At 32.2% G+C, this 27,149-nt stretch overlaps 3 protein-coding genes across 5 annotated transcripts in view; 2 read left to right on the top strand and 1 right to left on the bottom strand.

Annotated features, from left to right (window-relative positions):
• The window catches only part of Myo61F (unconventional myosin 61F), a 64,545-nt gene extending 40,289 nt beyond the window's left edge, over positions 1 to 24,256 (top strand). The window contains exons 1-18 of one of the 3 annotated variants that reach the window (XM_076407222.1): positions 544 to 680; positions 6,187 to 6,315; positions 6,642 to 6,757; positions 13,739 to 13,809; positions 13,869 to 14,077; positions 15,455 to 15,637; positions 15,704 to 15,910; positions 17,454 to 17,713; positions 18,133 to 18,302; positions 18,365 to 18,519; positions 20,262 to 20,544; positions 20,609 to 20,840; positions 20,903 to 21,133; positions 22,898 to 23,110; positions 23,166 to 23,352; positions 23,412 to 23,728; positions 23,785 to 23,881; positions 23,939 to 24,256. In XM_076407222.1, the coding sequence (XP_076263337.1) occupies positions 6,190 to 6,315; positions 6,642 to 6,757; positions 13,739 to 13,809; positions 13,869 to 14,077; positions 15,455 to 15,637; positions 15,704 to 15,910; positions 17,454 to 17,713; positions 18,133 to 18,302; positions 18,365 to 18,519; positions 20,262 to 20,544; positions 20,609 to 20,840; positions 20,903 to 21,133; positions 22,898 to 23,110; positions 23,166 to 23,352; positions 23,412 to 23,728; positions 23,785 to 23,881; positions 23,939 to 23,953 (3,072 nt within the window). In that variant the 5' untranslated portion in view covers positions 544 to 680; positions 6,187 to 6,189 and the 3' untranslated portion in view covers positions 23,954 to 24,256. Of the gene's footprint in view, positions 1 to 543; positions 898 to 6,186; positions 6,316 to 6,641; positions 6,758 to 13,738; positions 13,810 to 13,868; positions 14,078 to 15,454; positions 15,638 to 15,703; positions 15,911 to 17,453; positions 17,714 to 18,132; positions 18,303 to 18,364; positions 18,520 to 20,261; positions 20,545 to 20,608; positions 20,841 to 20,902; positions 21,134 to 22,897; positions 23,111 to 23,165; positions 23,353 to 23,411; positions 23,729 to 23,784; positions 23,882 to 23,938 lie in introns of those variants that run through there. The other 2 variants (XM_076407221.1, XM_076407224.1) reach the window with 2 other exon arrangements.
• Positions 24,231 to 25,732, top strand: LOC143198169 (uncharacterized). Its single transcript, XM_076407226.1, has 6 exons — positions 24,231 to 24,428; positions 24,484 to 24,652; positions 24,710 to 24,910; positions 24,990 to 25,162; positions 25,220 to 25,457; positions 25,507 to 25,732. The coding sequence occupies exons 1-6, from the start codon at positions 24,366 to 24,368 to the stop codon at positions 25,644 to 25,646; spliced, it is 984 nt and encodes a 327-aa protein (XP_076263341.1). The 5' UTR covers positions 24,231 to 24,365; the 3' UTR covers positions 25,647 to 25,732.
• Positions 25,459 to 27,032, bottom strand: Tcs3 (Probable tRNA N6-adenosine threonylcarbamoyltransferase Tcs3). The gene is made up of 4 exons (XM_076407225.1): positions 26,725 to 27,032; positions 26,530 to 26,671; positions 26,027 to 26,467; positions 25,459 to 25,975 (listed from the first exon to the last, which is right to left on the bottom strand). The coding sequence occupies exons 1-4, from the start codon at positions 26,917 to 26,919 to the stop codon at positions 25,743 to 25,745; spliced, it is 1,011 nt and encodes a 336-aa protein (XP_076263340.1). The 5' UTR covers positions 26,920 to 27,032; the 3' UTR covers positions 25,459 to 25,742.
• Between the last annotated feature and the right edge of the window lie 117 nt (positions 27,033 to 27,149).

Below are 27,149 nucleotides of genomic sequence, written 5' to 3' on the forward strand. Positions count from 1 at the left end.
GTCCAGATTAACCCTCGTTAGTAAAAAAGAGAAAAATATTAATGAAAAAACAAGGCGTAATGAATAAAAAGCAATGGATGTCGAAAATACAGTTTTAAGTGTTCTATGATTAGTGTATATATAGTTTGTATAACTTTATATGAAAAAAACTATAATTTTACATAGATAAATGTAAAAACCATCGAATATAACCGTTGGGTTAGGTTGTTTACCGACTGTCTATATAGATACTTAGTACTTTCGCAGATATCGCTGATCAAAACAAATGCAATCACCTAATATACCGATTTATCGAATCTATAATCTTGATGAACGACAAATAACCTTTGTAGCATTAATCTTTTAATCACCTTGTACAAATTTCGAATGCGCTACTAAAAGGCACCCATTAAGTGTACTTCGAAAACGATCGGCGATTAAAAAAAGAAGTCGAAATCGGTTATTTGCTCTGAACGAAATGCCTAGCGAATAATATTATTGATAAGCCACGATGATTCTCCATCAACAAACGTGACGTGCTGTGTGTTTTTGACGATAAAAGGACCAGATAATACAATCCTTATCTCGCTCTCATTCCGGCTACAAATGCACGTTCATTTCATTTCGTAAATCGGTGTCGGTGTAGTTAGTGTCCTTGTGTCCCCTAAGGTATACCACCGGATTAGCAATAACACTCAACGGTAACCATCATTCACCTTAATAACAACAACAGCGACGATAATAACAAAACACGACAACAATTAGTGGGTTTTAATCAACGTTATTACATGTAAAAGTATTATTTTAGTAGGCCGAGTGATAACTGGTCTTTAAGTTGAACCAAAAACGAGTGAGTGGTGTTTTATCGGTCGTATTTTTTAATACTGTCATAATATGAGGGACTATTATAACCTTGCGGTAAGTCTGGATTAAAATTAGCCCTGTTCTTCCTGTGATTTCATGGAAACTGTGGTGGCTTCATCCTAACATCCATAACCTAGTCACTCAATCGTATTAACATAACAATCCTGATACTAAACAATTTTCATAGCTTTGTGGCTTTACAATCACTACCCGCATCATTAAACTCCAAATAGCACTTCACTTGGCTTAGTTCTTAGGCCACATTCTATTATAAGTGTCTATGAAATATGAATCTCATTTTGTAAATGGTGTGGGTTCATAATACAAGGAATTTCTTCTTATCACCTTTCACCTTTTTGTTCATATCAACTTCTAACCTTTTTTCACATGCAACACTTACAGAATATGACAAATGTAGAGTTGAAACACTTCTTACCCCAGACATTTGGATGTTTGTTTTTGACAATGTATTGTAGGACATACAAATTTTTTTCAATATCAACAATATATTTTATCTAATTCCCAAAGTTGACATGTATTAGTACCTATTGAACAAAAATGGAAGACACTACTATAGACAAATTAAAACATTTGTTATCCAAAGACATCGCAATATTGCAAAAAAATATTAACATTTAAATAATTTTCTAGTGGGTACTGAAGAATTCTCACAAAATATAATGGTGCTTATATTTTATTTGTTAACATGTCTTAACAAATTATTAATCTTATTAATCGCAAGGTACCAATTTTGTTACTTGAAATAAAAATATCCTCTGTGATTCAAGACAAGAATCAAACAAATATTAACAGTATTAACTAAGTACAGCTTGATAACATAAACACTGAATAATGAAAACATTACGTTAATGTAATCACAAAATTCGTATATTCTCCAATTATAGCAAACTAAAATTGCTGATTGTTTTTCTTGTAATTAAAAAATAATTATCATTGTTGAAATATTTGTTTAGTTCGTTATAAATATATGCATATATATTAGTCATCTGTTATTAATAAAAGGTCTATTATTTACATTTTGTTAACGTGAACAACATATTGTTTAAATTAGTTCACATTAACAAGCGTCTACTGCTACTTTTTTCTACAAAAACTAAGTTACAAGCGTTTATGCAATGGTGTTTTACATTTAGATTTGATCAGAGAACCTTATTTTAAACCTCCAAAAATAAAAAATCTAGTAGCAAAAATTATATACCTAACATAACAACATATTAAAATATGAAGTACAGTTAAAAAAAGTATTGAAGTATTGATCACGATAATGATTTTTTTTTAATCTTTTTTTTTGCTATGACCTCACCTCCTCGATGTTTGACGCGGTCTTTAAACGTTTTTTTTTTCAGAAACACTTAAGCAATCTGAATTATCTTTTTATCTAAATTGGTTTGATAATTTCACCTCCTTATTACAACATCTCATTACATTATTAGGAATGTCTCGATAAGTCTCAACGATTATAATAAATAAGAAACCCATCATGACCTAAATATAGTTCATCAACAAGAAAACAAACATTATCGAGAGCATCATTGTTCTTCGAATTTAGATGTTTTTCCAGAGTGCATTTTTAATTGAAATAAAACTCAAATTTAAAAATTTAGCCTTGAAGTCAAATTATACGTGTGCAAAATAAAATGAGTGGGTTTTCGCCCAGGAGATGTCTTTCAGAAAAACTATGTACAAGGTATCCCAAAAAAATTTCTAATTTTATTAAATCAGACAAATTTAGCAAAACAACAATGAATAACAACAACATGGACCTTTAGCAGTAGTACCACTCAGCCGGTTTCTAAGTGGAGGCCACGCCCGCGGCGATACACAGTTTTTAAACGTGACTTTTCGATAATGGACCGCAGATCTTCTCTTCAGATTCCAAACTTTTGTGGCGTCTAGCACAGGCCCTGGCCCTTAAAATGGACCAGATTCTGTAGTCCATCGGGTTCAGATCCGGCGAGTAGAATAAAATCCTGTTGGAATGTTCAAATCGCATCGCCGAAGTGCTGCTGAGCTGACGGCTTCGAGAATGTCGTGACGATACATTTCTTGATTGATTTTGACCCGTTGATCTACAAAAAGAAGGATGAACTTGCTGTTGGAGCAAATTCCGCCCTAGACCATGACGGACTGCGGATTTTGGGGGTCTTTGACGATGGTCGACGTGACGGGAGTCTCAACAGACTAGCTTCTCATTTTGGAGGTTGTGCATATACTCAACGATGAACAGCTTCTCGTCAGTGAAGAGAATGAGCTCCCATCACTGAGCAGCGGCCCGAGGCTTGAGTTGGCAATATCTTTCGAGCCGTACCCGGTTGTTCTCATCTATGAGGAGCTGAACTTTTAAGAGCTTGTACACCTTGAGGTTGAGCTCCTTTTTGGCTATTCGATAAACCGACGAGTTCCTCACGAGTGGCTTTTGTCATAAAGATCCTATAATTTCGCTGCACTAGCCTCTTGATGATCTTACGGTTAGCAGAAATCTTGGCGGTGCCAAGCTCTTTGAAACTATTAATAACACGAGAAAGTCGACCGCGCAACATTGAGTAAACGAACAATTTCACATTGGCAGTTTCCTTGACGAAACAACTCCAAAATAGAAGTACGTTTGTTTGACATCTTAAAAACACGACAAAATGAGTTAGCACAGAGTCGAAATCTAATCTAACAAAATGGTACATAAATACGTGAGGAATATCATGAAAAAAATTAATTTATTACGGTCCAATAACATACTTTCGTGTTAGGATAAATTAAACATTCATGCAGTTTTTGGGATAACCTTATTTTCCTGGCACAGATTTTGAGTTTTGGGACATTTTTATGATACAGTTCATATTTCCGAGCATATGGCCAAATATTGATATCTAATGGATCATCTGCAATTGTAAATCTCAACAGCATCCGATTAGAGCAAGTACGGAAGAAGGAAATTGTATAGCAAACACAGCAAAAGAGCCTATTCAAGGGCTTATTTTTCCAATTCTTCCATACGACCTTGATAATTACACTTTACTACATTGATGCTTGTTCTCTTCAAAATAATGTTAAAAATGAAGCTACTCCATACAGCAATAATGTATGTCTGAATAAAGATTCCTCCTAAAAAAATGCCTCGCAGATTTTTGAAGGCATAACAATCCACATCAAAATGGACGTGAGTAAATGAATCATTTTAAAGAACGATCTGGGAACGACCATGTCTGAGTCTGTCTTTTACAATATTTTCAAAATACAAAAAATAACAGGTCAATTGAAAATTCCCCGGCCTACCAAAGTAAAACACATTTTTTTGGAAAAAATTAGTTTTTTTATTCAACATAATTCCCTTCAAGGGTGATACACTGATTATAGGGACCCTCCAACTTAAATGCGGCCTTTTTTCGGCGACTTCGTCCTTCAAACGGCCCAATAACGCTATGGCGTTAAATAGTCGTTATTAATGGTCCTTCCTTTTTCAAGCTAGTCAATGAAAAGTACTCCATGCTTTGGAGCGGGTTCATCGTGTGCAGTCTACTCGGATGACCGTCGATTGGACTTCGGAGTGAAATGATGGAGCCATATTCCATCCATTGTTACACATTGACGCAGAATCTCGGGTTTATTACGCTTGATCATCTTCAAACACTGCTCCGAATCAACAACTCGTCATTGTTTTTGTTCAAAAGTACACATTCAGTTGATATCTTTAGAGTGTCGATAACAACCTCTTTTGGGAGTCCACTGCGTTAAACGTCTTCGGTGCTCATTTATCCAGGTCTAAACTTAGCATACCGATCCTTGATGGTTGATTTTCTGGCATCAGGCCAAGTTTCTGCTTCGACTGTATTTTTTTGCTTCAAAAAGTAATATTTTATCAACACACGAAATTCCTCTTTATCCATTTGGTCACAATAGCAAAAGTTGCTTCACTCAAAATGCTATAATTCTCAAACTAATGATCCGACAGCTGTCAAATTTATACACGCATCTTTTGAGTGTTAGGGCTAACTAAAAAACATATGGATTTAATTCTAGTAGCGCCGTCCATGTATCAGACCTGTGAGACTTACAATGTTACAGTTGTTTTATGTCTTCACTACACTTTTATCAACGTAATAAGTTAATAAGCTATTAATGATAAGAAATTAGCCGCTAAATAATACTCAGCAGAGTATTGGAAAGAATAAAATTTCATATATCCACTAAGAGTATCTGTATCATTTCTAGAAAAATTAGTTCCAATGGTTACTTCAATATGTTCTCACTCATGTTTCAGTTGTTTGTTTTTTTGTTAATAAGCTAACCTAAATTATAATCACGAAGGAACTATCAATGCAAATTCTAGATAAACATAGATAATTTTAATAGTAGCAATTTTCGTGATCAATTTTCACTTTTTATAAAAGTTATGATATCAATTTCTTTAATAATATTTTACTAGTACTTATTGAACGAAAACATTGATGATTTCCCATCTGCAACTATTAATAACATACATGAGATGTCGTAGGCTCATTAGACCGTAAATCAAACATTGTTAAATCATAACGAAAGAGACACTAACAGAAAATGTCTGGTGTAGTCATTGAATTGTATCAGACTCTATATGGCTATGTGACGCCATTTGGTTGAAACCATATATCACTAATTCATCCAATATCATCCAATTTAGTCAAATAAACTTGGTTAACAAATCGTAATTTCAACAGTATTTCTGAAACTTGCAAGCCATTTCCGTCAAACCATCGTTGGTTCTGAAATATTGTTCGCTTAATAAAATATATAGTGCGTTTCTGTTTTTACTAACTATAAAATGTCGGATAGCAGAAATTTTATAATTTCCAAAAATGCAAGGCATTAAATTCAAAAAAAAATTTGGGACACCCTTTATATATCATATCAGAAACAAATAATAAACGTTTATTATCTTTATTCAATTAATGTATGGATGTAATACGTTTTATCTTAAAATTTAGTTAGATACACATATAATCATAGATACACGGTATTTATAAAACAATAATTTCCAAAAATACTAACTAATCCATCGAATATTAGCATATATCCCATGTATTCTGTGTCTGGGCAATGCCTTATCAATATTATATATAAAAGCAATTAAATTCGATCCTTGTATCTGACACCTAGCTAATAAAATTTATAATTAATATTTATTCGATGGCGATTATCAAGAAAACGCGAACTATCTTAATTGGTACACTTAAGTTTAGTCTATCTGTAAACATGGAATGATAAAGTACTGACTAAATATGAAAACTGATTCAGAATAAATACATTTATATGGTGAAAGAGTTGTCATCACGATACGCTTGTTTCTTTTAGGCCATGGAGTCCCACTTGGAGCACAGGGACAGAGTGGGAGTCCAGGACGCTGTACTGCTAGAGGACTACACGAATGAAAGGGCGTTCATCGAAAATCTTCAGAAGAGATTCAAGGAAAATGTTATTTATGTAAGTATTGCTCTATTAATAGTGTTTAGTCATCAAGTGTCGTAGGTATGTCATAATTGCTCTTCTGTAACTCACCGAGAAGCAATCAGTCACACTATTATTAAGAACTTTGAATTGATGGTGTTCATATATTTCAATAGACTGAACAATAAATCAGACATGTGAAATATGTATGAAGTACCTCTAGACTGATATGACGATGTATCCGTAATTACCTATGCTATCTCATAACCAAATGAAAAATTCAATTGAGCAAAATGTACTGGATACAATTTATCCATTGGATAACAATTTCTCAATGATTAGTTCATATTTTTAATTTGCAGACTTATATTGGTCCAGTATTAATTAGTATCAACCCATACAAAGAGCTGAACATCTACGGTCCAGCTGATGTTAAAGCTTACGAAAACAAACATTTTTTTGAAGTACCTCCACATGTGTAAGTATACATCAACTCAAATTAATAAAAGTGATAATACATTATGATTCTGAATAAAAAAACAAATAAATACAATATAAAATGACTTTAAATTAAATAAAACTCAATCATATTACTTTTGGGACTTCCCAGGTAGATAATAGATCTAAACCAAAGACATATTTGAAGAAAATGCACCGTACAATATAATCTTATCATTTTGTATTTTCTCAGATCAGTATAATACTTCATAAAATGTTATCAAGGCAAAATAAATAACAAATGAACTAAATTTAATACTATTACTTACTTAAATACATCAGAGTAAAATTCATTCAAACTGAACGAACTTATTACAATTCTAAACAAAACAATATATTTGTTTTTATAATACAATTTATAAATATAATTAGAACTAATAAATTTATTAACGACAATTATTAAATTAATACTGAAAATACTCTTATTCATATTATATTCTATTAATCACATTAACAAGTTTTTCACATTAAAACATTTTGAAGAATCCTTCGGACATTTGACAACATATTTGATATAACGAATTTTACGTTTTTACAAATTGCAATTGGCAATATATTCGACATCATCTATGACGTTCACTGGCTAATTTATTGGAAGGGGTATACATAAGATAATTGATATTCAACGTATGGCATTTGTATAACATCTCTAAAAATTAATTTGTTAAATAAATATGGTATTTAATATCCTTTTAACATCTTAAACTTTGAAAAAGTACTCTACATAACCTCAATAATTCAAAAACGACGTATGATATGAAGAAATTTTAACTAGACATAAATGAAATATAAGATTTTAGGTTTTAAAATACATTAAAATTGACAACAAATTATCAAAATCCTTAATGAAATTAAATATTTTAAATGTAAAATGTTTAGAATAAAATTTTTAGCAATTACTATTCAAACTATTAATTATTTTTGATGACTATGTTGTATATATTTAGTAATTTAGGCAAATCAAACAAAACCTATCTAATTAATTGATATAATTAAATAATATTTTGAACCAAATAAATAACAATTAACCTTCTTAAAAGTAATTAGTTAAACACACATTGTTTCAAAAATATATACATTAATTAATTATTATTATTAAATTAGATACTTATTAAAATTAAAAGTTAAAATTCTAAATCTAATAAATAATATAAAAAGTGCTAAATGCCTACACATTATTTAAACAATATCGAATTACATATATTTTCGATACAGATATGTAAAATTCGTGGAAATTTAGTATTGACTTAACATTGACAATTGTCTAAGGTTTTGACATTAGTTTAAAATGAATTCGATATAACAATTTGATATTTTGACGTATGACAACAAAGTATGGATTTTTAAAATGCAATATTATTATATATTTTAGCAACTGATATTTAACTAACTGAAATATGACATATAACAGCCACATTTATCATATGCTATCAATAATTTGACAACTTAATATTGGTGTTTTTATCAAGCTCGTTTAAAATTTATAATTATATAAATTAATAAATTTCGATTAGTGCATTATTATTAACAATGGATAGAGTCATAGAGATTCCTGATGCAGATATAGAACTCCTGGAAATTGCTTATTACACTTATGAGATTGCCTTTGCACAGGATATTGTAAAAATTAATCATTTAAAAAAAGATCTCCATTGACTGACAATATCTGATTGAGAATCTTAATTAAACTTGATTGTGTACATTCTTTTACCAATAAATAAAATAGTCTAGAAATAGCTTCGCATACAAACGAACTAAAGTAACACATGGGCTGAAAAGTCTCAGGCGTAACAAAGAAAATGCGGTTTTGTTTGTTCAAAATTGGCTTTATACATCAACATAATCTCCATCAAGAGCCACACAATCATTCCAGCGCCGCTCTAACATTTCAATACCATTTTTGGTACTGTCACCAGTTGCTGTCCACTCAGGTGACGATCGTTTTGATTCCGGAGTGAAGTGAACATGGTCAAACACTACTCAGAATTATCAACACGTTCTTGTTTTTGGCCAACAGCGACCAAACGTGGCATCCACTTTAAAGACAGCTTTATCATAATCAAATATTCATGCAATATAAAACAATCAGCGTCTCTTGATATCTTTACGATGTTAGCTAACTCACGCAACTTCACTTCTCGATCATTGAAAAAAAATTTGTTGATTTTTTTTGATGTTTTCTGGTGTTACTACCTCATTTGGGCGCCCAGTGGTTTCTGCATCATCGGTGTCTCTATGACCACGTTTGAAGTAAGCAAACCAACGTTTGATTGTTGTTTCCGATGAGCGGAGTCCCTATAACAATTTTTAAGCTATTGCCTCGATTGAACGGTATTTTTTCCCATCAAGAAGCATTTTTTTTGATCCATTGTTTTGAAAATAACAAAACTAGTATCACTCTTAGCACAATAACTCACAAACTTATGAGTAGAATATTATGAAAATTTAACAGTTTCCTTTTGAAGATTAGTTCTAACTGAAAAAGTGGTGAAGGCAATAAAACTAGAGCCATCTATATATTAAGCCCGAAACTTGTCAGCTTATCTGTTAGGATACTAGTACCATTAAATAACATTTGATATATAATATATATACATATATATATATATATATATATATATATATATATATATATATATATATATATATATATACTTATCACCATGAAGATTTCTACATATTTGTCTCTTTCAAAAGCATTTCAATTTTAAAATGCAATCTCATCATGTATTTCAGGAACTGACATTAACTGAATCATGACATATAAGAGCCATACTTATCATATAGTATCGGTAATTCGACAACTTAATATTGGTGTTTTTATCAAGCTCATTGAAAATTTATAGTTATATAAATTAATAATTTTCGCTTAGTGCATTATTATGAATAGAGTCATAGATATTCCCGATACAGATATGTAGAACTCCTGGAAATGTAATGCATTCATTTTTAGTACTTAAGTTGTCGCAGTAAATTCTTCAACGAATTTGTTCATAGAAATTATGACGTGTTCGTAGAATTTAGTTATAAATTAAAATCCAAAAATAAAATAATGCATCTAAATATGTGGACCTAATCTAAAATTAATCATCAAACACTGGCTAGAGTCGCCAAAAACCACCTATCTGAATATTAAAATTATTGGATATTAAAATTTCTGCATGAAACTACAACTTGAACCTTAAGATGCAAAACACCCTAGCCGATCGAGTCTAGCATCGAGCTGGCTACGGTTAAACCTTTCTCTTTTGCATAACTGGACGGTACTCGTTTGTTTTATTTTCGGCCAGAACTGAGAAGGATTTGCAATATAATCGTTTACGATTTTATTGTTCCCCTCGATTATTGTTATTTTACATTTAGCCTGGTGTAAAATTGTTGCGCTTGGATTTCGCAACGCATATAGACCGTGCATTGTTTCAAGATTATGGTATTTAAGGAGGCTATGACAAAACAAGGCAAATACAATGATATCATAAAATGTACTGTTACATTACGACTACCAGGAATTGATGAAATCTAAAATCCAGTTAAACGCTTATTTTTCTCTGTTAGACGTTGCTATTGAAAATTGAATTTTGTTAATATTTACCCAAACGTATAAGCGAATTTAATTTTTTAACCGACTTCAAAAAAGGAGGAGGTTCTATGTTCGACTGTATATTTTTTTAATGTATGTTCGCCGATTTCTCCCTTAATTATGGACGGATATTCAAAATTATTTTTTTATTCGAAAGAGTGCACTTCCGAGGTCGTCCCACTGGTACCAAGTTAGGATCAGATGTGGGAAGCTGGGGAAATCAAGGGACTCGAAAAATAAACCTCAAATTTCAAAGGCACATATAATGTTTTCACATATTTTTATATAACAATTAGATAATTGTGTATGATGTTATTGCTGAACTGATGTGACAAAAATCCGAAGTATTTCAGTGTAAAAGACGTTCAGATTGCTTTTTAAGCACTGACAATATCATATGAGATGTCCTAGAACCATGATTCTATGGTGTAATAGTGAATACGTTAAGCTCACACGCGGAGGTCGCGGGTTCGATTCCAAACAGAGCAGCAACTTTCTTTTTCCTAGTTTCGTTGAAACATTTGTCAAATAACCTAGACTACGTAGCGGGCCCCAGAGCCTTTTTTTTATTACTCTTCGTGAGTCCACAATCTGCCCTATTGGCAATAAGTATTTCTTCTGTCTATATTATATATACATGGCATGTAGAAAATCACTTCATTAAGCAATCTTCCGTATAAAATATTATCTTAATTAATTAGTCTTATTCTAATGCTTATTCTAAAGTCTACATATGTCCAGTAATCAGATCAGGTGGTGTTAAACGTTTTAGTCTACGCACTTCACTATCACGTCGCATATTTAGCTGATTAGCGAGTACATTGGGATCCACTGACACTCTTTCGAAGTACTTCACACAAACACGTTGAATTACACTCGTAATAGGTTCTAGGGGAATATCGCGTTGTATCACTTTATTTGAAATATAGTACGGAGCATCAACAATGGCACGCAACACTTTATTTTGGAACCGTTGAATGATGGATATATTAGATTTGCTAGCGGTACCCCATAGTTGAATTCCATATGTCCAAATGGGCTTGAGTATAGACTCATACAGTAATACCTTGTTATCTAATGATAACTTGGATTTGCGCCCAATGAGCCAATACATTTGATATAATTTTAGTCCCAGTTGTTTCCGTTTAGAGAGTATGTGCTTCTTCCAGGTTAGGCGTCGATCTAAATGCATACCAAGATATTTAACATGCTCTGCTTGGGGGAGTAATTTTCAATCATTGTTTCTTTATTTCTATTTTTCATCATACGGGCTGTACTTTTACTTGGGGCATCTGTTGTAATACTTAATAAACTAACTGCGTAATTTATTGAGTAAATATCTAACACTAAAAAGAGAAAAACAAAATAGTTTCACAAAAAAAAACACACTTCTAAAAGGTAAAATATAATCAAACTTAGGCTTTTAACACAAAAAAAACTTTTTAAAATAAAACATGTACGCAATAATCCTTATAAAAACTAAATAAAAATCAGTTTGAATTCGGTGCCGAGACTTCAAACGATACAAAAATAATAATATAATTTTATATCATAAACACAAAATTGAAAAGGAACAAAATTAATCTAATTTAATGTAACTGTTTGGGCACTGTACCGACCTATTTAGTTCCTTATTTATTTTGTGAAGTCGGTTCTGACTGTTACCAAACAATTAAAACTTTCTGTTCAACCGTGAGCAAGAACGTCTCAACATCTCTGGAGTAAATCATCCGTCGATAGATCTTAATTTTCTTCATCTGCTTTTATTTCCCTTCGTTCTTTTCTCCTTCTTCTTGTTCTTCATTTTTACTTTCACAGTTATTTGAGTGCCGATTTGTATACCGATTTCCGTGGTGGCTCATTTTTCGGATACTAATACATATTTTGTATAAATAAAACGCACTTTATGAAAGTTAACCTATTTAGTGGGTTTCGAATACTATATATTTATAAGCAAAATCTCTGTTGTTAAAAGAAACAAAGAATCCTTCTAATATCGTCTCGTACTACATCACGCGCTCCGCCTATTACGCTTATAACTATTAAACAGTTTCGAGTTTTACATTGAAATTTTCAGAGTATGTTCTTGAATAGTTTTATGAGACAAAAAAAATATTTTTTTGAAGCCTCTACACCTAGTTCCCCCTTAAAGACATACACCACTAAGGCCTTACATTGACATTTGTCACCTCTCTTATTATAAAACACAGAATAGACAGATTTAGAGTGTGATCTCCCATGTATAAAGTTGGGAGTAAGTATTGTTCGTCCCAGCCACATGAGTGCGCGAAAAAGGGTTTATTTACTCCAGCGGGAACTTAAAAATTAAATTTTAGTAAAACATTTTACTTAAATATTAGTTCAAATTTATAAAAAATATTTTCACAATACGTCAAAAAACACTATGTAATCTGATCACTAATATCTTAATTTCTAATTGTATATTGTCCGAAATATATTTAAAAATACAATATCTGAATTTACTGAATATGGTAAATACATGTTACAATTTTGATTACGAAACCTTTTTTCTTCATTGTATATTTTTATAGGTACTTATTTAGATACTATCCATATTATATGTGGCCATGTAGTATGTGTAGCCAATTTCCATTTTTGCTTTTTGTAATCTATTTATTTTTTCATCCACCAGAACAAGCAACACCTAATTTTTATTTTTCCTATTACATCGCCTTTGTTCTAGATGCTGTTCAAAATTAACCGTTTAAAAAAAAAATCGTTATTTGCTAACAAATTATGAGTGAGTGAGTGAAACTAATTTGACATGTAAATGTTCGATAAATTCCTCACAACTAACCTAAATTCCGCCATCAACATTTCATAATTGACAAGAGACATCGTATATTCGACATATTACTTCACATTAACCTAGAAACTCTATTAAAATAAACCCGTAAGACATCTATCGCTTAAAGTTTAACCGATACTTCGGCCGATAATGTTGCAAGTTAATATAGTCCATCCAATAAAATATCCAATGAACTTTATTAGAATTTATAACGTCAGTATAGAGCTATATTGCCGCATCAACTTTAACTTTCGGTTTACGAAGTTTGCCGGTCTATAACCTCTAATTATAATCACTAATGCTTTGAAGAAATTTGTAGACATTTGGCAACAAAGTCAACCAGTACCAATACAAATAGACGGATTCGGTTACATTTCACTTTTACAGTCAAAATATAAGTATTTTGGATAAAACAATCGAAAATACATGTTAAATCGCTACAGATGTTATAATATTTAAATTTTAACAATGAAATACGCACATAAATCTTAAAAAGGTTTATGATTGACAGATTCTTTCATGTAAAATTAATCAATGAAATAAAAACTAAATTTTAAACTAAATTTTTTCAGTTTTGCTATAACCGACACAGCATACCGTTCGTTGAGGGAAGAAAATCGAGAACAATGCATACTGATCTCAGGTAAGCTGTCGAACTAACTAGGCACGTAAGAATCCAGCGGTGACGTGTCTATTTCGCAGGCGAATCTGGTTCTGGCAAGACGGAGGCCTCGAAGAAGGTCATCCAGTACATCGCCGAAGTTACAGAACGCAAGGGCGACATAGAAACCGTCAGAGACAAGCTGTTGGTGTGCAATCCGGTGTTGGAAGCCTTCGGTAACGCCAAGACCAACAGGAACGACAACTCGAGCCGTTTCGGCAAATTTATGGACATACAGTTCAACTTTGAAGTAAGTGTATCTCCGGAGGATGCGTTATTTATTGTTACAATGATGTTTTTTCCCTAAAAATTAAATAAAATGATGATAAATAACCGGATGACCATGAAATAAATTGAAAATAACTAAAACACGATTTCATTTCATTTATTTTTATGTTAGAGGGTTTAGATATGAGTTTGTTTTGCTTACTGACGAGCCTAGTTATCATTGTATTAATTGTCTTACATCACTCATAAAGATATAGCGAGATTACTCAGCAATCTAATATAAGCAAATACATTTTTCATACAATACGATGAAATGAACTGACAAAATGTTATATTTAACAATGTATATTATGTATATGTTATTGACAATTTCATCATATTCTTTTGTGCAGAATTAATTGATATGTATATAGAATGTCAGATATTTAACATGTTTTTTTTTATTATTTAATTATTATATTTTTACTAGTCGTTTCCGACTAATCTACTATTTGTCTTTATGATAAAAAATCTAGGTATATAACTAGGAGGACCTATCGCCCCTATCTCAGCCTTTGGTGAAATAATGTTTATACATGACATGTTGTATTTTTTATTATATGCACCTCACTACCCAACACTACACAAGATCAGATGGTTTGATTCTTTTGAGTCTGTGTCGTACTCTGGTGGTATCTAAAAGTTGTGATACTTCAATATTTTCATAAGAATGGAGTCTTTCCTCATGCCCCCTTGCAATTATATTGATTTCTTGACTGACTGTAGGTATCTGAAGGTCTCGATGTAAGTAGTCAGTCCTGCAGTATTTGGGTGCGCCCACAAAACTTCTCAGGACTTTGTTCTGAAAAATGTGTATTTTGTTTATGTTACTCTTTGGAGAACATCTCCATAGTTGAACTCCGTTTGTCCATATCGGTTTCAGTATTATGTAATATATAATAGCAATTTATTATGTACTGATAATTGTTATTTTCTTCCAATTAGCCAATACATTTTCCTATATTTCAATCCAGTTCTTCTCTTTTCTTCTTTATATGTTCGTTCCAGCTTCTTTATATGTTCTCATTTTCTATTAAAGTTCTTTTTGTTTCCTGTATTGACAACAAACTTTTCCTTTATTTTCATTTTATTTCATTTTTTTATTTCATTTTTATTATAGTTTAAATTTAAAACTGAAGCTTGTAGGTTGCTCTGAGATAGAGTTCCAAGATTTTTTTTAAACTAGTAAGCAATACATTTTGAATAAAATAAAAAATATGTCGAAAATTAATTTTTTACCACTATATTGCTACTAGTCACTACTAACTAACCTACAATTTGTTTTTGCAATAACGATTACAAACTTATGACAAAATAAGATAGTGTAAAAATGGATCACAAATCATTTATATTTCTTCAGGGTAGTCCTGTTGGTGGCAATATCCTCAATTACCTGCTGGAAAAGTCCAGGGTGATCAGTCAGGCTCCTGGCGAGCGGAATTTCCATATCTTCTACCAGCTGCTCGAGGGTGCCGAAGAACACCTGCTCGATCAGCTTCAACTGAAGCGGGACCTCAACTCTTACTATTATTTATCCAACGGGGTAAGTACGACGACACATATCTCAATTATACATGGATATTCATGAGATGATTGATTTTTATTACAGAGAAAGTCACAGCACGCTAACCTAGAAGATAGCACTTCCTTTAAAGAGGTGGAAAGGGCTTTAACCACGTTGGAATTTTCCGAAACGGAGAAAGAAGACATGTTCCATATAGTATCAGCCATTTTGCATTTGGGTAACGTCGGATTTACAGAAGAAGATGGTCGAGCAGTTATTGTAAAGTCAGAATTGGTTGACGATATCGCCAGGGTAAGTGATTGTTAACAAAATAAATCCGTAGATATCTGAAACGTAGACATATTACATAAAACCTCTTCATTTTCACTCAATATAATATGGTGATTAAGATAACATAAAGGATAAGCAAAAAAAACAAAGAAAACTGATAAATTTTTAGCAATATATCTATAAATTATTCTGTTCATTAATATATATATTAATTTTAATAAAAAGATTAGATATTGGTTATAATTTGAATTACCTGTTGCTAAATATTACCTCAATCCATAATATAAAGTATAGAAATTAATTGAAAAAATTTCAAAACTTAATAACAATTGAGATATATGAACAAAAAATATTTTAATTAAATAAGATATATGTACAAATATATGCTAAGATATTGATAAGATTCGAAATACTTATTTCAGAATGACATCATCTACAAATAGCACAGATTCAGTATATTTAAAACAAGATAGTGAGTGATATATCGTATGTAAAAATATTATGTATATAAGATAAACATATGGTACACATTTTCTATATTTTATTTCTAATGTAAGAAAAATTATAGTCAAGTTGTGAAAAAAAAAGAAGAATATGATGTACATATAATTGACTTATATATTCTTCCTCCTTTGCAGCACTCTACTAAAGGATGTTGACCACCGAGAAAAATATCGATATTTAAAAAATATCGGTATAACGTTTTCGATATTTTCAAAAATATGTCGGAGAAAGTATCGATATTTTTTTTTAATTAATTTAGTTTTTTATAATATTTAAGAATTATAATTTTTTTTGAAAAAATATCGGCTTACAAAAATATGGATATATCGGTCAAAAAAATATCGGCTAAAAAATCGATATTTTTTGAAAATATATCGATATATCGAATTAAAGGATGTTTAGTTATAGTTTAAAACTGGCCCTCTAAAACAGTCATTCATTTATTCCTGACATATAAACTATAGCATCCACCTATTAGCTATAAATATGTTCTCTCACTTTAGATTCAATTCACACGCACATCGTTACACAACTTCCCATAATTTGATCCTGTTTAAGAAGAGGAATAATAATAAAAATAGCACATATATAAAATTAATTAATTTAAATTATATATGTAATTATATTCATTCAATTTAATGTTATTTACACATTATTGATTTTTTATCTATATCTATAATATCCAGCTCTATAATGTTTTTTTTTGTTTATTAATATTTCCAAGTCACTCATTTCGCTTACAACGTTGTGACGTAGCTCTCAGTTAAACCATTAACATTATCATCAATGCTAGTTGTTTCTGTTTTTATAAACTATCCCATAAAGGCCAATTGCCTTTTATCTAGATTAACAATCTCTTTCGAATGATTATCTAAATGGTAAAGCTTGAATAATTATAATCGACGTTACAAGCGAAATACCTTCAATGTCATTTGAATTTTAAAAAATTCTGAAGACAAAAGTTTAGAATTTTTTATTATTAATAAACAATAATTAAAAAAGCACTATAAGATAGGAGATGTTTATGAAATTACGTAATTATTTTTACGACCTGTTTCAGCTGTTCAAGTGTGATAGCGAGAAGCTGAGACTGTCGTTGACACAACGCACTATAGAAACAATCAGAGACGTGGTGACTACACCACTGGATAGAGAACTGGCCATATATGCCAGAGATGCCCTAGCCAAGGCCGTCTATGATCGATTATTCACGTGGTTGGTGAAGAGAATAAACAGTTCCTTGCAGCCCAATGACATAAGAAGAAATTCGGTCATAGGAATATTGGATATCTACGGATTTGAGATATTCGACAGGAATAGGTAATTTATACTTTGTATTTCAGTATTTCAAAGAGATACCAACAATCTTGTCGAATGTTTCTAATGAACTTTCTCTTAATCTTACGACCTTATTGCAATTTTTACTTTAAAAGCTTTTGTTAATGTTAAATTAGTTCTTAGTCACCTTTCTAAAATTATTACTATACCAACCTGTTATAGGCAATGATAGGAAATTGTATTTTATTCAAAGTATTGTTGATTAAATATTCCTTAATAAGTTTTCCAAGCTAAAACCGTTTTTCAATGAACTAAATAAACAGTTCATGCAGCACAAACACACTATTACCTACCAATAAATACTCAATATCTAATTGTCCATTGGTTATTGAGTTATGACAAAATTACTATTAGCAATTGATAGCGACCAAATAATGCAAAATACCTTTATCCACTTTCAGTTTCGAACAGTTATGTATAAATTTCTGCAACGAAAAACTCCAACAGTTGTTCATCGAGCTGACGTTGAAATCCGAACAGGAAGAGTACGAAAAGGAAGGCATACAATGGGAACAGATCAGCTACTTTGACAACACGATCATCTGTGATCTCATCGAGGCCAAACACAGAGGTACGAACCACCGGGAAAGTTAGCCCAGCTCGCTAGATTTTAATTTTAATTTTTTTCACTAGGACTGATCGCTTTCATGGACGAGGAATGCCTGAGACCGGGCGATCCCACGGACTTGACCTTGCTAGCGAAGCTGGACGATAATCTGAGCTATCACGAGCACTATATCAGTCACAAGAAAGCGGATGCTAAACTACAAAAAGTTATGGGACGTGACGTAAGTATTTTATATGTGATTACGAGGGTAGTTAGGAACAAAATCACATTAACCCATTTCTTCCCAGAGTTGCTACGCAACCCGAAGTTTAACTTCACAAAATGCAGTCAAAATTAACTTATTATATAAACGTCATCATGCATGTATTAAAAGGCATTCACAAGCTCTCTTTCTACGTGTTCATATTTCACAATTAGTCTAACACTTTGTCAAAAAAAAATTAATCACTGAAAACATGTTTTCCTCGATATTTTTCAATAATTTATTTTCATGTATAGTACATGCATACGTAACGTTGGGAGTTGTGTGCGTAACAAGTTCGTCTACTTCAGGACGTATAATAACTGCATCAATGGCTTCTTCTCTCTTTAATTCCTCAAGAACAGCCATAATTTCCTCAGTTGTTAGTATTTTCTTTTTGTAGAAAGCCATTTCTATATTCTATAATCCGAAAATAAAATGAAATACGAAAGTCACAGTAGAATATTATAATATGATGTACTTACAACGGAAGTCCGATCCTTCAAAGGTTACATAAACCCAGATATTATTCTTACAAAGCGTTTAGACTACAGAACACTTCATTAGCACCAAACATATAATTCGAATTCTTATTGTCACACTTTGAGGGCACTTGTCATTAAACGAAACTGAGATAGGTAACAGGTCAATTGAAAAGTTCCGTGCCTGACACATATATGGCGCTACTAGAATTAAATCCATATATTTCCTAGTTAGCTCTAACCCTCAAAAGATTCGTATATAAATCTAACAGCTGTCGGATCATTAGTTTGTGAATTATAGCATTTTGAGCGAAGCAACTTTTGTTTGTTATCGTGAAAAAAATGAATAAAAAGGAATTTCGCGTGTTGATAAAATATTGCTTTCTGAAGGGAAAAAATACAGTTAAAGCATTTGGCTTGATGCCGAGTTTCCGGACAGTGCCCCAGGAAAATCAGCCATCAAGGATTGGTATGCTAAGTTTAGACGGGGTTAAATGAGCACCGAAGAAAGATCAAGCATAATAAACCCGAGTTTTTGCGTCAATATGTGACAATGAATGAAACATGGCTCAATCATTTCACTCCGAAGTCCAATCGACAGTCATCCGAGTGGACTGCACACGATGAACCCGCTCCAAAGCGTGGGAAAACGCAACAGTCGGCTGGTAAGCTTATGGCGTCTGTATTTTGGGATGCACAGGGTATAATTTTCATTGACTTGAAAAAGGAAGGACTATCAACAGCGACTATTACCTAGCGTTATTGGACCATTTGAAGGACCAAATCTCAGAAAAACGGCCGCAATTGAAGAAAAACTGTTACAAGTCAGTGAGAACGATTACAAAAATCCCTATGTTGGGCTTCGAATTGCTTCCTCGTCTACCGTATTCTCCAGATCTGGTCTCTAGTGACTATTTCCTGTTCTCAGATCTCAAAAGAATGCTCGCTGGGAAGAAATTTTCATCGAATGAAAAGGTGATCGCCGAAACTGAGGCCTATTTTGATGCAAAGGACAAATCGTATTACAAAAATTGTATCGAAAAGTTGGAGGGTCGCTATAATCTGTGTATCACCCTTGAAGGGAATTACGTTAAAAAAAACTAATTTTGCCAAAAAAAATGTGTTTTACTATAGTAGGTAGGCCGCTGACTTTTCAATTGACCTGTTACTTCTATTTACTCTCCTACTTACTAATAATTAATATCAGGCTAAATCATATAAACTAAAATTATTCACCAGGAATTCATGCTGATTCATTATGCGGGCGCCGTGACCTACAATGTCAAATCCTTCATCGAGAAAAACAACGATCTGCTGTTCAGAGACCTGCGAGAGGCCATGTGCTCCTCCTCGAACAATATCATCCAGTCGGTGTTCCCCGAATCGGAACTGCGGAGCAAGAAAAGGCCGGACACCGCCATCACCCAGTTCAAAAACTCCCTCAATAACCTGATGAACATCTTGAAGGACAAGGAACCATCCTACATTAGATGTATCAAACCGAATTTGAACAAAAGTCCAGGTAAGAACTACCGACCAGTTATTGTTGAACTATTTTTCTCGACGAACGTTGATGACCGTTTCAGCTGTGTTTGATGAAGAAATAGTAAGGCATCAAATCACTTATCTGGGTCTGATGGAGAATTTAAGGGTTCGACGAGCTGGTTTCGCGTACAGACGTCCGTACGACTTATTCCTCAAGAGATACAAGAGTTTGTGCAAAGATACTTGGCCTCATTACCCGGGAAGCGCAAAGGACGGCGTACAACATCTGGTATGCCAGTTGGGCTACGAATCGCGTGAATACCAGATGGGAAAGTACGACGATATTTCCTTCGCCCTTCTAACCACACAACTAATTGATTTTATTCCCTGTTTAGGACAAAGTTATTCATCAGACATCCACAGACATTATTCCGCACAGAAGATGCCTTCCAACTGAAGAAGCACGATATAGCGGCCATAATACAGGCCCACTGGAAAGGCCACGTTCAGAGAACGAAGTTCCTAAAACTGAAGGCCGCGGTCATAGTGGTACAAAAGAACGCCAGGCGGTACCTAGCTAGAACCAATGCAAAGAAAAGACGAATTGCAGCCGAAGTAATCAGATCGTAAGTAGTCGTTTAACAATGATCATAATTCCACGACCGTAATTCATTGAAATTAATTATGTGTTCTTTGCAAAGCTCTCCTACAGGTATATAACCAAAATGCGTTAAAAATATTTTAGTAAAATCTAATATGTTATAAAAATATATATTTATCATATATGTTGATCAAAGTTTAATCTTTTAAATAACAAAATGCACTCACTCATCAAATACTGTTTCACACCGTTCATGGATAGAAATCATTAAACGAACTTAAAATGAATTAAAACTAACCATTAAGATTTCAAATATTCTATCATACAGAAAATATATCTTTTCATTTTTTATATCATTTCATATTAAAAGCTCATACTCTTAATCTCTACTCTGAAGTATACACTTATACAACTAATATAGTCAAAATTTTGTGGAATTTTAATTAATAAAAATAATGTTAACACTATGGAAACATTTTTCATTGAAATTTTCAAATTTTCAGAACAAAATGGTGAAGGAGTTATTTTAAAAAATGTATATAAATTGAAAAGCACATATGGTTTAGTTTGGTTATGATCTGCTCACGATTTCAAACAGGCTCACTAATCTTGCCTTAATTTGGTAATATTATTGTGTTTAATGTTTAATATTCTTATCAGCGTTATTTTTAAACAGTGATACAGTTTTTTTTATAAAAAACACATTTAATACGGAAATAAGCTCAAATTGCACCAGTAATAAAATAAGCACACCGATGAAAATTTTGAAAACATACAATTTAAATAGGATATCAAGTAAATAAAAAAAAAACAAGCGAGAAAATGTTTTATGAATAAAACATCATATTACTGCATATATTTTGGCATTAAGTCAAAAACCATCAACTTGTCTAAGTTTTAAAAAACAATTAACTTCTTTATTACATGATTAATTTCTTAAATTTTTCTCCACTATTTCCTCCAAGTAACCCACTAAGATATATTCATCCTTTAACACGTCATATTTTCCACATAGAGTTAATTATAAAAAGCAATCAATATAATCTATCCAGTAAAACAACCAAAGCTCGTCATATGTGACGTTGCATATACTACCAAATACAGTTTGTAAAGAAGTAAAATTCGTTTTAAACTTGGATCGGATTTTCATTTTATCCTAGTTAAAATAGACAGAATGCTGTCTGATGTGTCGGAACATGTAACCAAATCAATCTACGAAATTTTATTTATGTTGGTAGTGATCGACCCTGTTCTGAAATATCTACAAAATTATCTAAAACTTTAGTGATAATAAATGGAAATTGTAAACCAGCAAACGTAAACCAAAAGCCCAATTTGATGCGGCAACATCGCACTGTGCAAACAGATATTTTGATGACATGTAATGACGGTTTTATTGTATAAACTATATATTGGTTTTATTTGACAAACAGTTTTTCTTTGCCGTTCTATCTTATATTTTTTTCATTCAGTATGTCAGATCTACTGTTGTTACTACCAAAGTTGTTTAAATGTGAGGTTTGAATAAAATGTCACTTAAAATTCATTCTCATAATTGTATTTTTTTAACTACATTTCAGAATGATTTACATGAATTAACAATATAACTATCTCCTTATATAAGTCTTATATAACTTATGCAATTATTTAACTAATTATTTACATACATATTCATGTGTTGGTATAGACAACTAAACACATAATCTCATTTAAGCGGTCTTATCCAAATTCTTTTACAAATTTCAGTCTTTCTTCTTTTTGGTACCGAAATTTTCTTTTTTTTTTTCAGATTTATTCGCGGTTTTATTACAAGGAATGATGCCCCGAATGCTGATAACCAGAAATTCTTGCGCATTGCGAAAGTTAACTGGCTGAAGAGACTGGCCAAAAATCTACCCCAGAAACTGCTGGACAAGAGATGGCCCTCTTGCCCCAAAGTATGCGAGGAAGCGTCAAAATTACTCAAAACCATGCACGGTGCCAATTTATCTCGTAGATACAGGTAATGATGATCCCCTTCAATAATGTATCAAACTCATATGCTCCGTGTTTTGTAGGTTGACGTTAACGGCGGAAAGGCGAAGACAGCTGGAACTCAAAGTTCTGGCCGAAAGCTTATTTAAAAATAAAAAGAAAAGTTATGCAGCCAGTGTGCCGGAAATTTTCGAAAATAATCGAGTGCCCGATCACGTACTCGCCCTGAAGAACGGATACTCGGCTCAGCTGAATGGAGACAAGGAAGTGGTAATGATGAAATTAACAATAGAATCACCTCGACCATTAACTTATTAATTATCTTCCAGTACGCTACATCAGTGATGAAATACGACCGTCACGGGTACAAACCACGAGAACGAATAGTAATCGTGACACAGAACAATATGCACGTCTTGGAATGCAAAGGGTCAGTCAAACAGAAACACGTGTTGCCGTTGAAACGGCTGAAGTTCGTCGTTACCCACGAAAGCGACAAATTCCTCCTAGTCAGAATACCGGAAGATTTAATCAAGAAGGACAAAGGCGATCTGCTCCTTGAAGTACCGCACATCATCGAAGCCATCACATCGATTGTAGATATCACCAAGGATCCCTCATCAGTCACCGTCATAGATACCACGACGTGAGTTTATCATGAATAGTCAATAAACACCTTTTAATAACCAAAACTGTTTTCAGTATCCAACATCAAATGAAAGGAAAAAATGGTACTATTGAAATACAGCTTGGGTCACCAGAAAGTATCCACAAAGACAAAAGTGGACATTTACTTATTGTAAGTATATGAGTTTACCGGCCAATTCAATAGTAATGTGTTTTTTTCATATCTCAGGTGGCGTCGCCTTAGAGGTAATCGCAGTACAAACCAAACCCTATTTCTTGTTGAAATAATTTTCCTTATGTTATATTTTATATAGTATTTTTTGTTTATAAGTAATTTATTCTTATATATTTTGTTATGTAAAACACGAAATGTGAATACGAACGATATAAGTGCTTCCTATAATATTTCATTAGAGCTTTAACAATTTGATTTTGGAGATTATTCTTACATAATGAAGTGCCATCAGACTAGGTGCTATATAAAAAGATACTATATTTTACGAAAAATGTCATAATATGAACTATAAATAAAACATAATCATAGAAACCCTTTTTATTATTTTTTTTCTCTAATTGTCAAGATAGATCGTCTTTTGTTTCAATTCCTAATATCTTAACAAACAACTAGTAGCTGTGTGTCATCTTCAGCGTTAATCATGGACTCTACATCTCAAGAGAGAATAAACGAACATATAAATATTGTAGAAAACTACATTAAGGTATTGTATTTAAGATTATAACAAAAACTTATATTGTTTAATTCGTATACCACAGAATTTACAGAAAACTAACAATAGTAAAACATATGTCAAAGAATTTAATCAACTACTAATAGGAGAATTAGAAACACTAAAAAATAATGAAGCTGCATTACAGGAGAATTTAAAAATATTAGAAAATGTCAATAAATGTAATCTACAAAAGGAATGTCGACAATTAGAAGGTTGTAATATTCGTGACTAATTTTTCGGTTTAATACACTTTTTAATAAATATTACAGAAGAGGTACGTTATATAGAAAAATCAGGTCGTGAACTGGAAGAACAAATAGAAAATGCCAAACTTGTAAATGAAAGCGATAAAGAATCGTTAAGAACAAGGTACACAAAGAAAAAGATTGAAATAACTAAAAAATACAGTGAAAAATTACGAACCCTCTCCAAGGAATTAAATGAAAAAAAACAGGAACATTCAAGAAGAGGTTAATAAGAAAACCGTTTACTGAATATAATTATATTACAATATATGGTTTTACTAAATACAATATAATCACGTTTTAGAAAAAGATCTCTTGGATGAATTGACAGTAGTGCGGGCATCGAAAAATATCCAATTAAATGAGAGAAGAATTACTTTGCACAAAAAAATAGTACAATTACAGAATGTTTTGGAATGTAGTAAAAATGAGCATACATCTTTACAAAATGAACTAAGTGTTTTAAAAAGACAACAGGTATTTGACCGAAAAAGTAGTTTTTACTTTTTTTTATATTTCGTTTTTGTGTTGTAGCGAAATAATTTAAAAGCTACAGTGCAGCCAAATGTAATGACTTTTAATAACGAAAACTTGTTAAAACAGCAGGAAGATTCTTTAAAAATATATAAAAATCAATATAACGATGTATATACTTCAATCAATCAGAAAAATCAGGAAGAGAGCAAAATAAATTATATGCATAATGTTACAAATGCTCTCCCACTACAAAATCACCAGTTAAATGCAACTAACAAAAAAACTGAACAAAAAGGTAATATTAAATTATGTTTTTATATATTACTAATTATGAACACTGTTAGATAATAACGAAGTAACAGAAGAATCTAATGATACACAGAGAAGAAAGCCTAGGCTATTTGTAGGCAATAACAATACAAATAAAAAAAGCTATGGTCTAAGAAAAACCTGTAAAATTAAATGTTGTCAATGTTGCTCATAGATAAAAGGTAATGGATAATAACTGTTAAAAATTAGTTGATAACAATCTTAACTGAAAATATATTTTTCACTTTTATGTCACACTAATTAATTTGTTTTAATCGTCTCTCCATGTAGTTTCAACTTCATCAGTTCTATACCTCTGGGTAACAGTGGAATCCTCCCATTTCATAATGGTCCCTGATCTGAACATTTCAGCACCTGCATGTGCGATCATAACTCCATTATCTATACAAAACCTTTCATCAGTAGCAAATAGTTTGGCGCCACGTTCTTCACACATAACGCTCATCATTTCTTGTAAACGCAAATTGCAACCCACCCCACCAACTAAGATAAAAAAAATTAACATAAAAACTTAATCAATAAGTAAAAACCTACCAATTAACACCTCACTAGAATTACAGTGAGCTAGGGCACGTTCTGTAGTCTCCACTAACATCGCAAATATCGTTTCTTGTAAAGAAAAACACAAATCTTCAGGTGTGTAACCACCTTCTTTTAACAGATTATCAGTTCGGTCTTCCATGTAACTTAATATTCCAGAGAAACTCACATCCATTCCTTTAACGCAGTAGGGTAGAGGAACATATTTTTCCCCTTTTTTTGCTAATTGTTCAATATTGTACCCAGGACTGGGATCATTTGATATTTTTAAAACCCTAGCAAACCTATCCAAACAATTGCCTACTGCAATGTCAATTGTTTCTCCAAATATCCGGTACCTCTTTCTAGCATAAGCAATAATCTGTGTATTACCACCACTTACATAAAGAACAGTAGGATTCTTTGCCCCAGTTATAAGTCGACCCATTTCAATATCTAACATTAGTTAAGAATGAAGAACTATTAAGTAGCAATGTATACTGAGTGTATAAGGATACGTCCTATACAATGATTAACACCTAAAATTGGTTTATTCCAAAGTTGGGCTACTGTTCTTGCTACTATTGCAACTGTAGCTAACGGCGCACCCATGCCTGGACCTTTCGTGTAACATACTACATCAATATCCTTGGTCTGTATCTTAAAACATGACAGCTATATAAGAAACCTCAACACAAATTTCGTATATATACTTTAGCTTCACTCAAGGCCTTCTTAAGCACAGACAAGACGTGTTGCCGGTGATGCTGAGCCGTCTCTTTGGGCATAAACCCTTCACCCGGTGGGGTTATATAGGTTATTCTTGGATTCGCCAGTACAACGCTATCCTTAACTATCCCAACGCCGAGTTTATTGGCACTTCCTTCGAATCCAATTGCTATTACCATTTTTATTAAAAAATAGTCCCTGAAATGTTTAAAAACATAACCTTAATGACCTATAAATATTGACAAATTCATTATCCAATTGACAGCTTAGAGTATAAAATAAAATCCATATGATTGTTTTATTGTCGCAAAATGGACCAATGATATAACTTTCATTATGTTTTCCTGTCATATATTTATTTTTAAAAATTGTCCTCTGTAGAACTATTACTAGTGTTGGACAAAATCGA

Source organism: Rhynchophorus ferrugineus, unplaced genomic scaffold (genome assembly GCF_030347505.1).
Source record: "Rhynchophorus ferrugineus isolate W39M unplaced genomic scaffold, kcgeb_rfMv2 rfM6, whole genome shotgun sequence".
NCBI lineage: Eukaryota > Metazoa > Arthropoda > Insecta > Coleoptera > Curculionidae > Rhynchophorus > Rhynchophorus ferrugineus.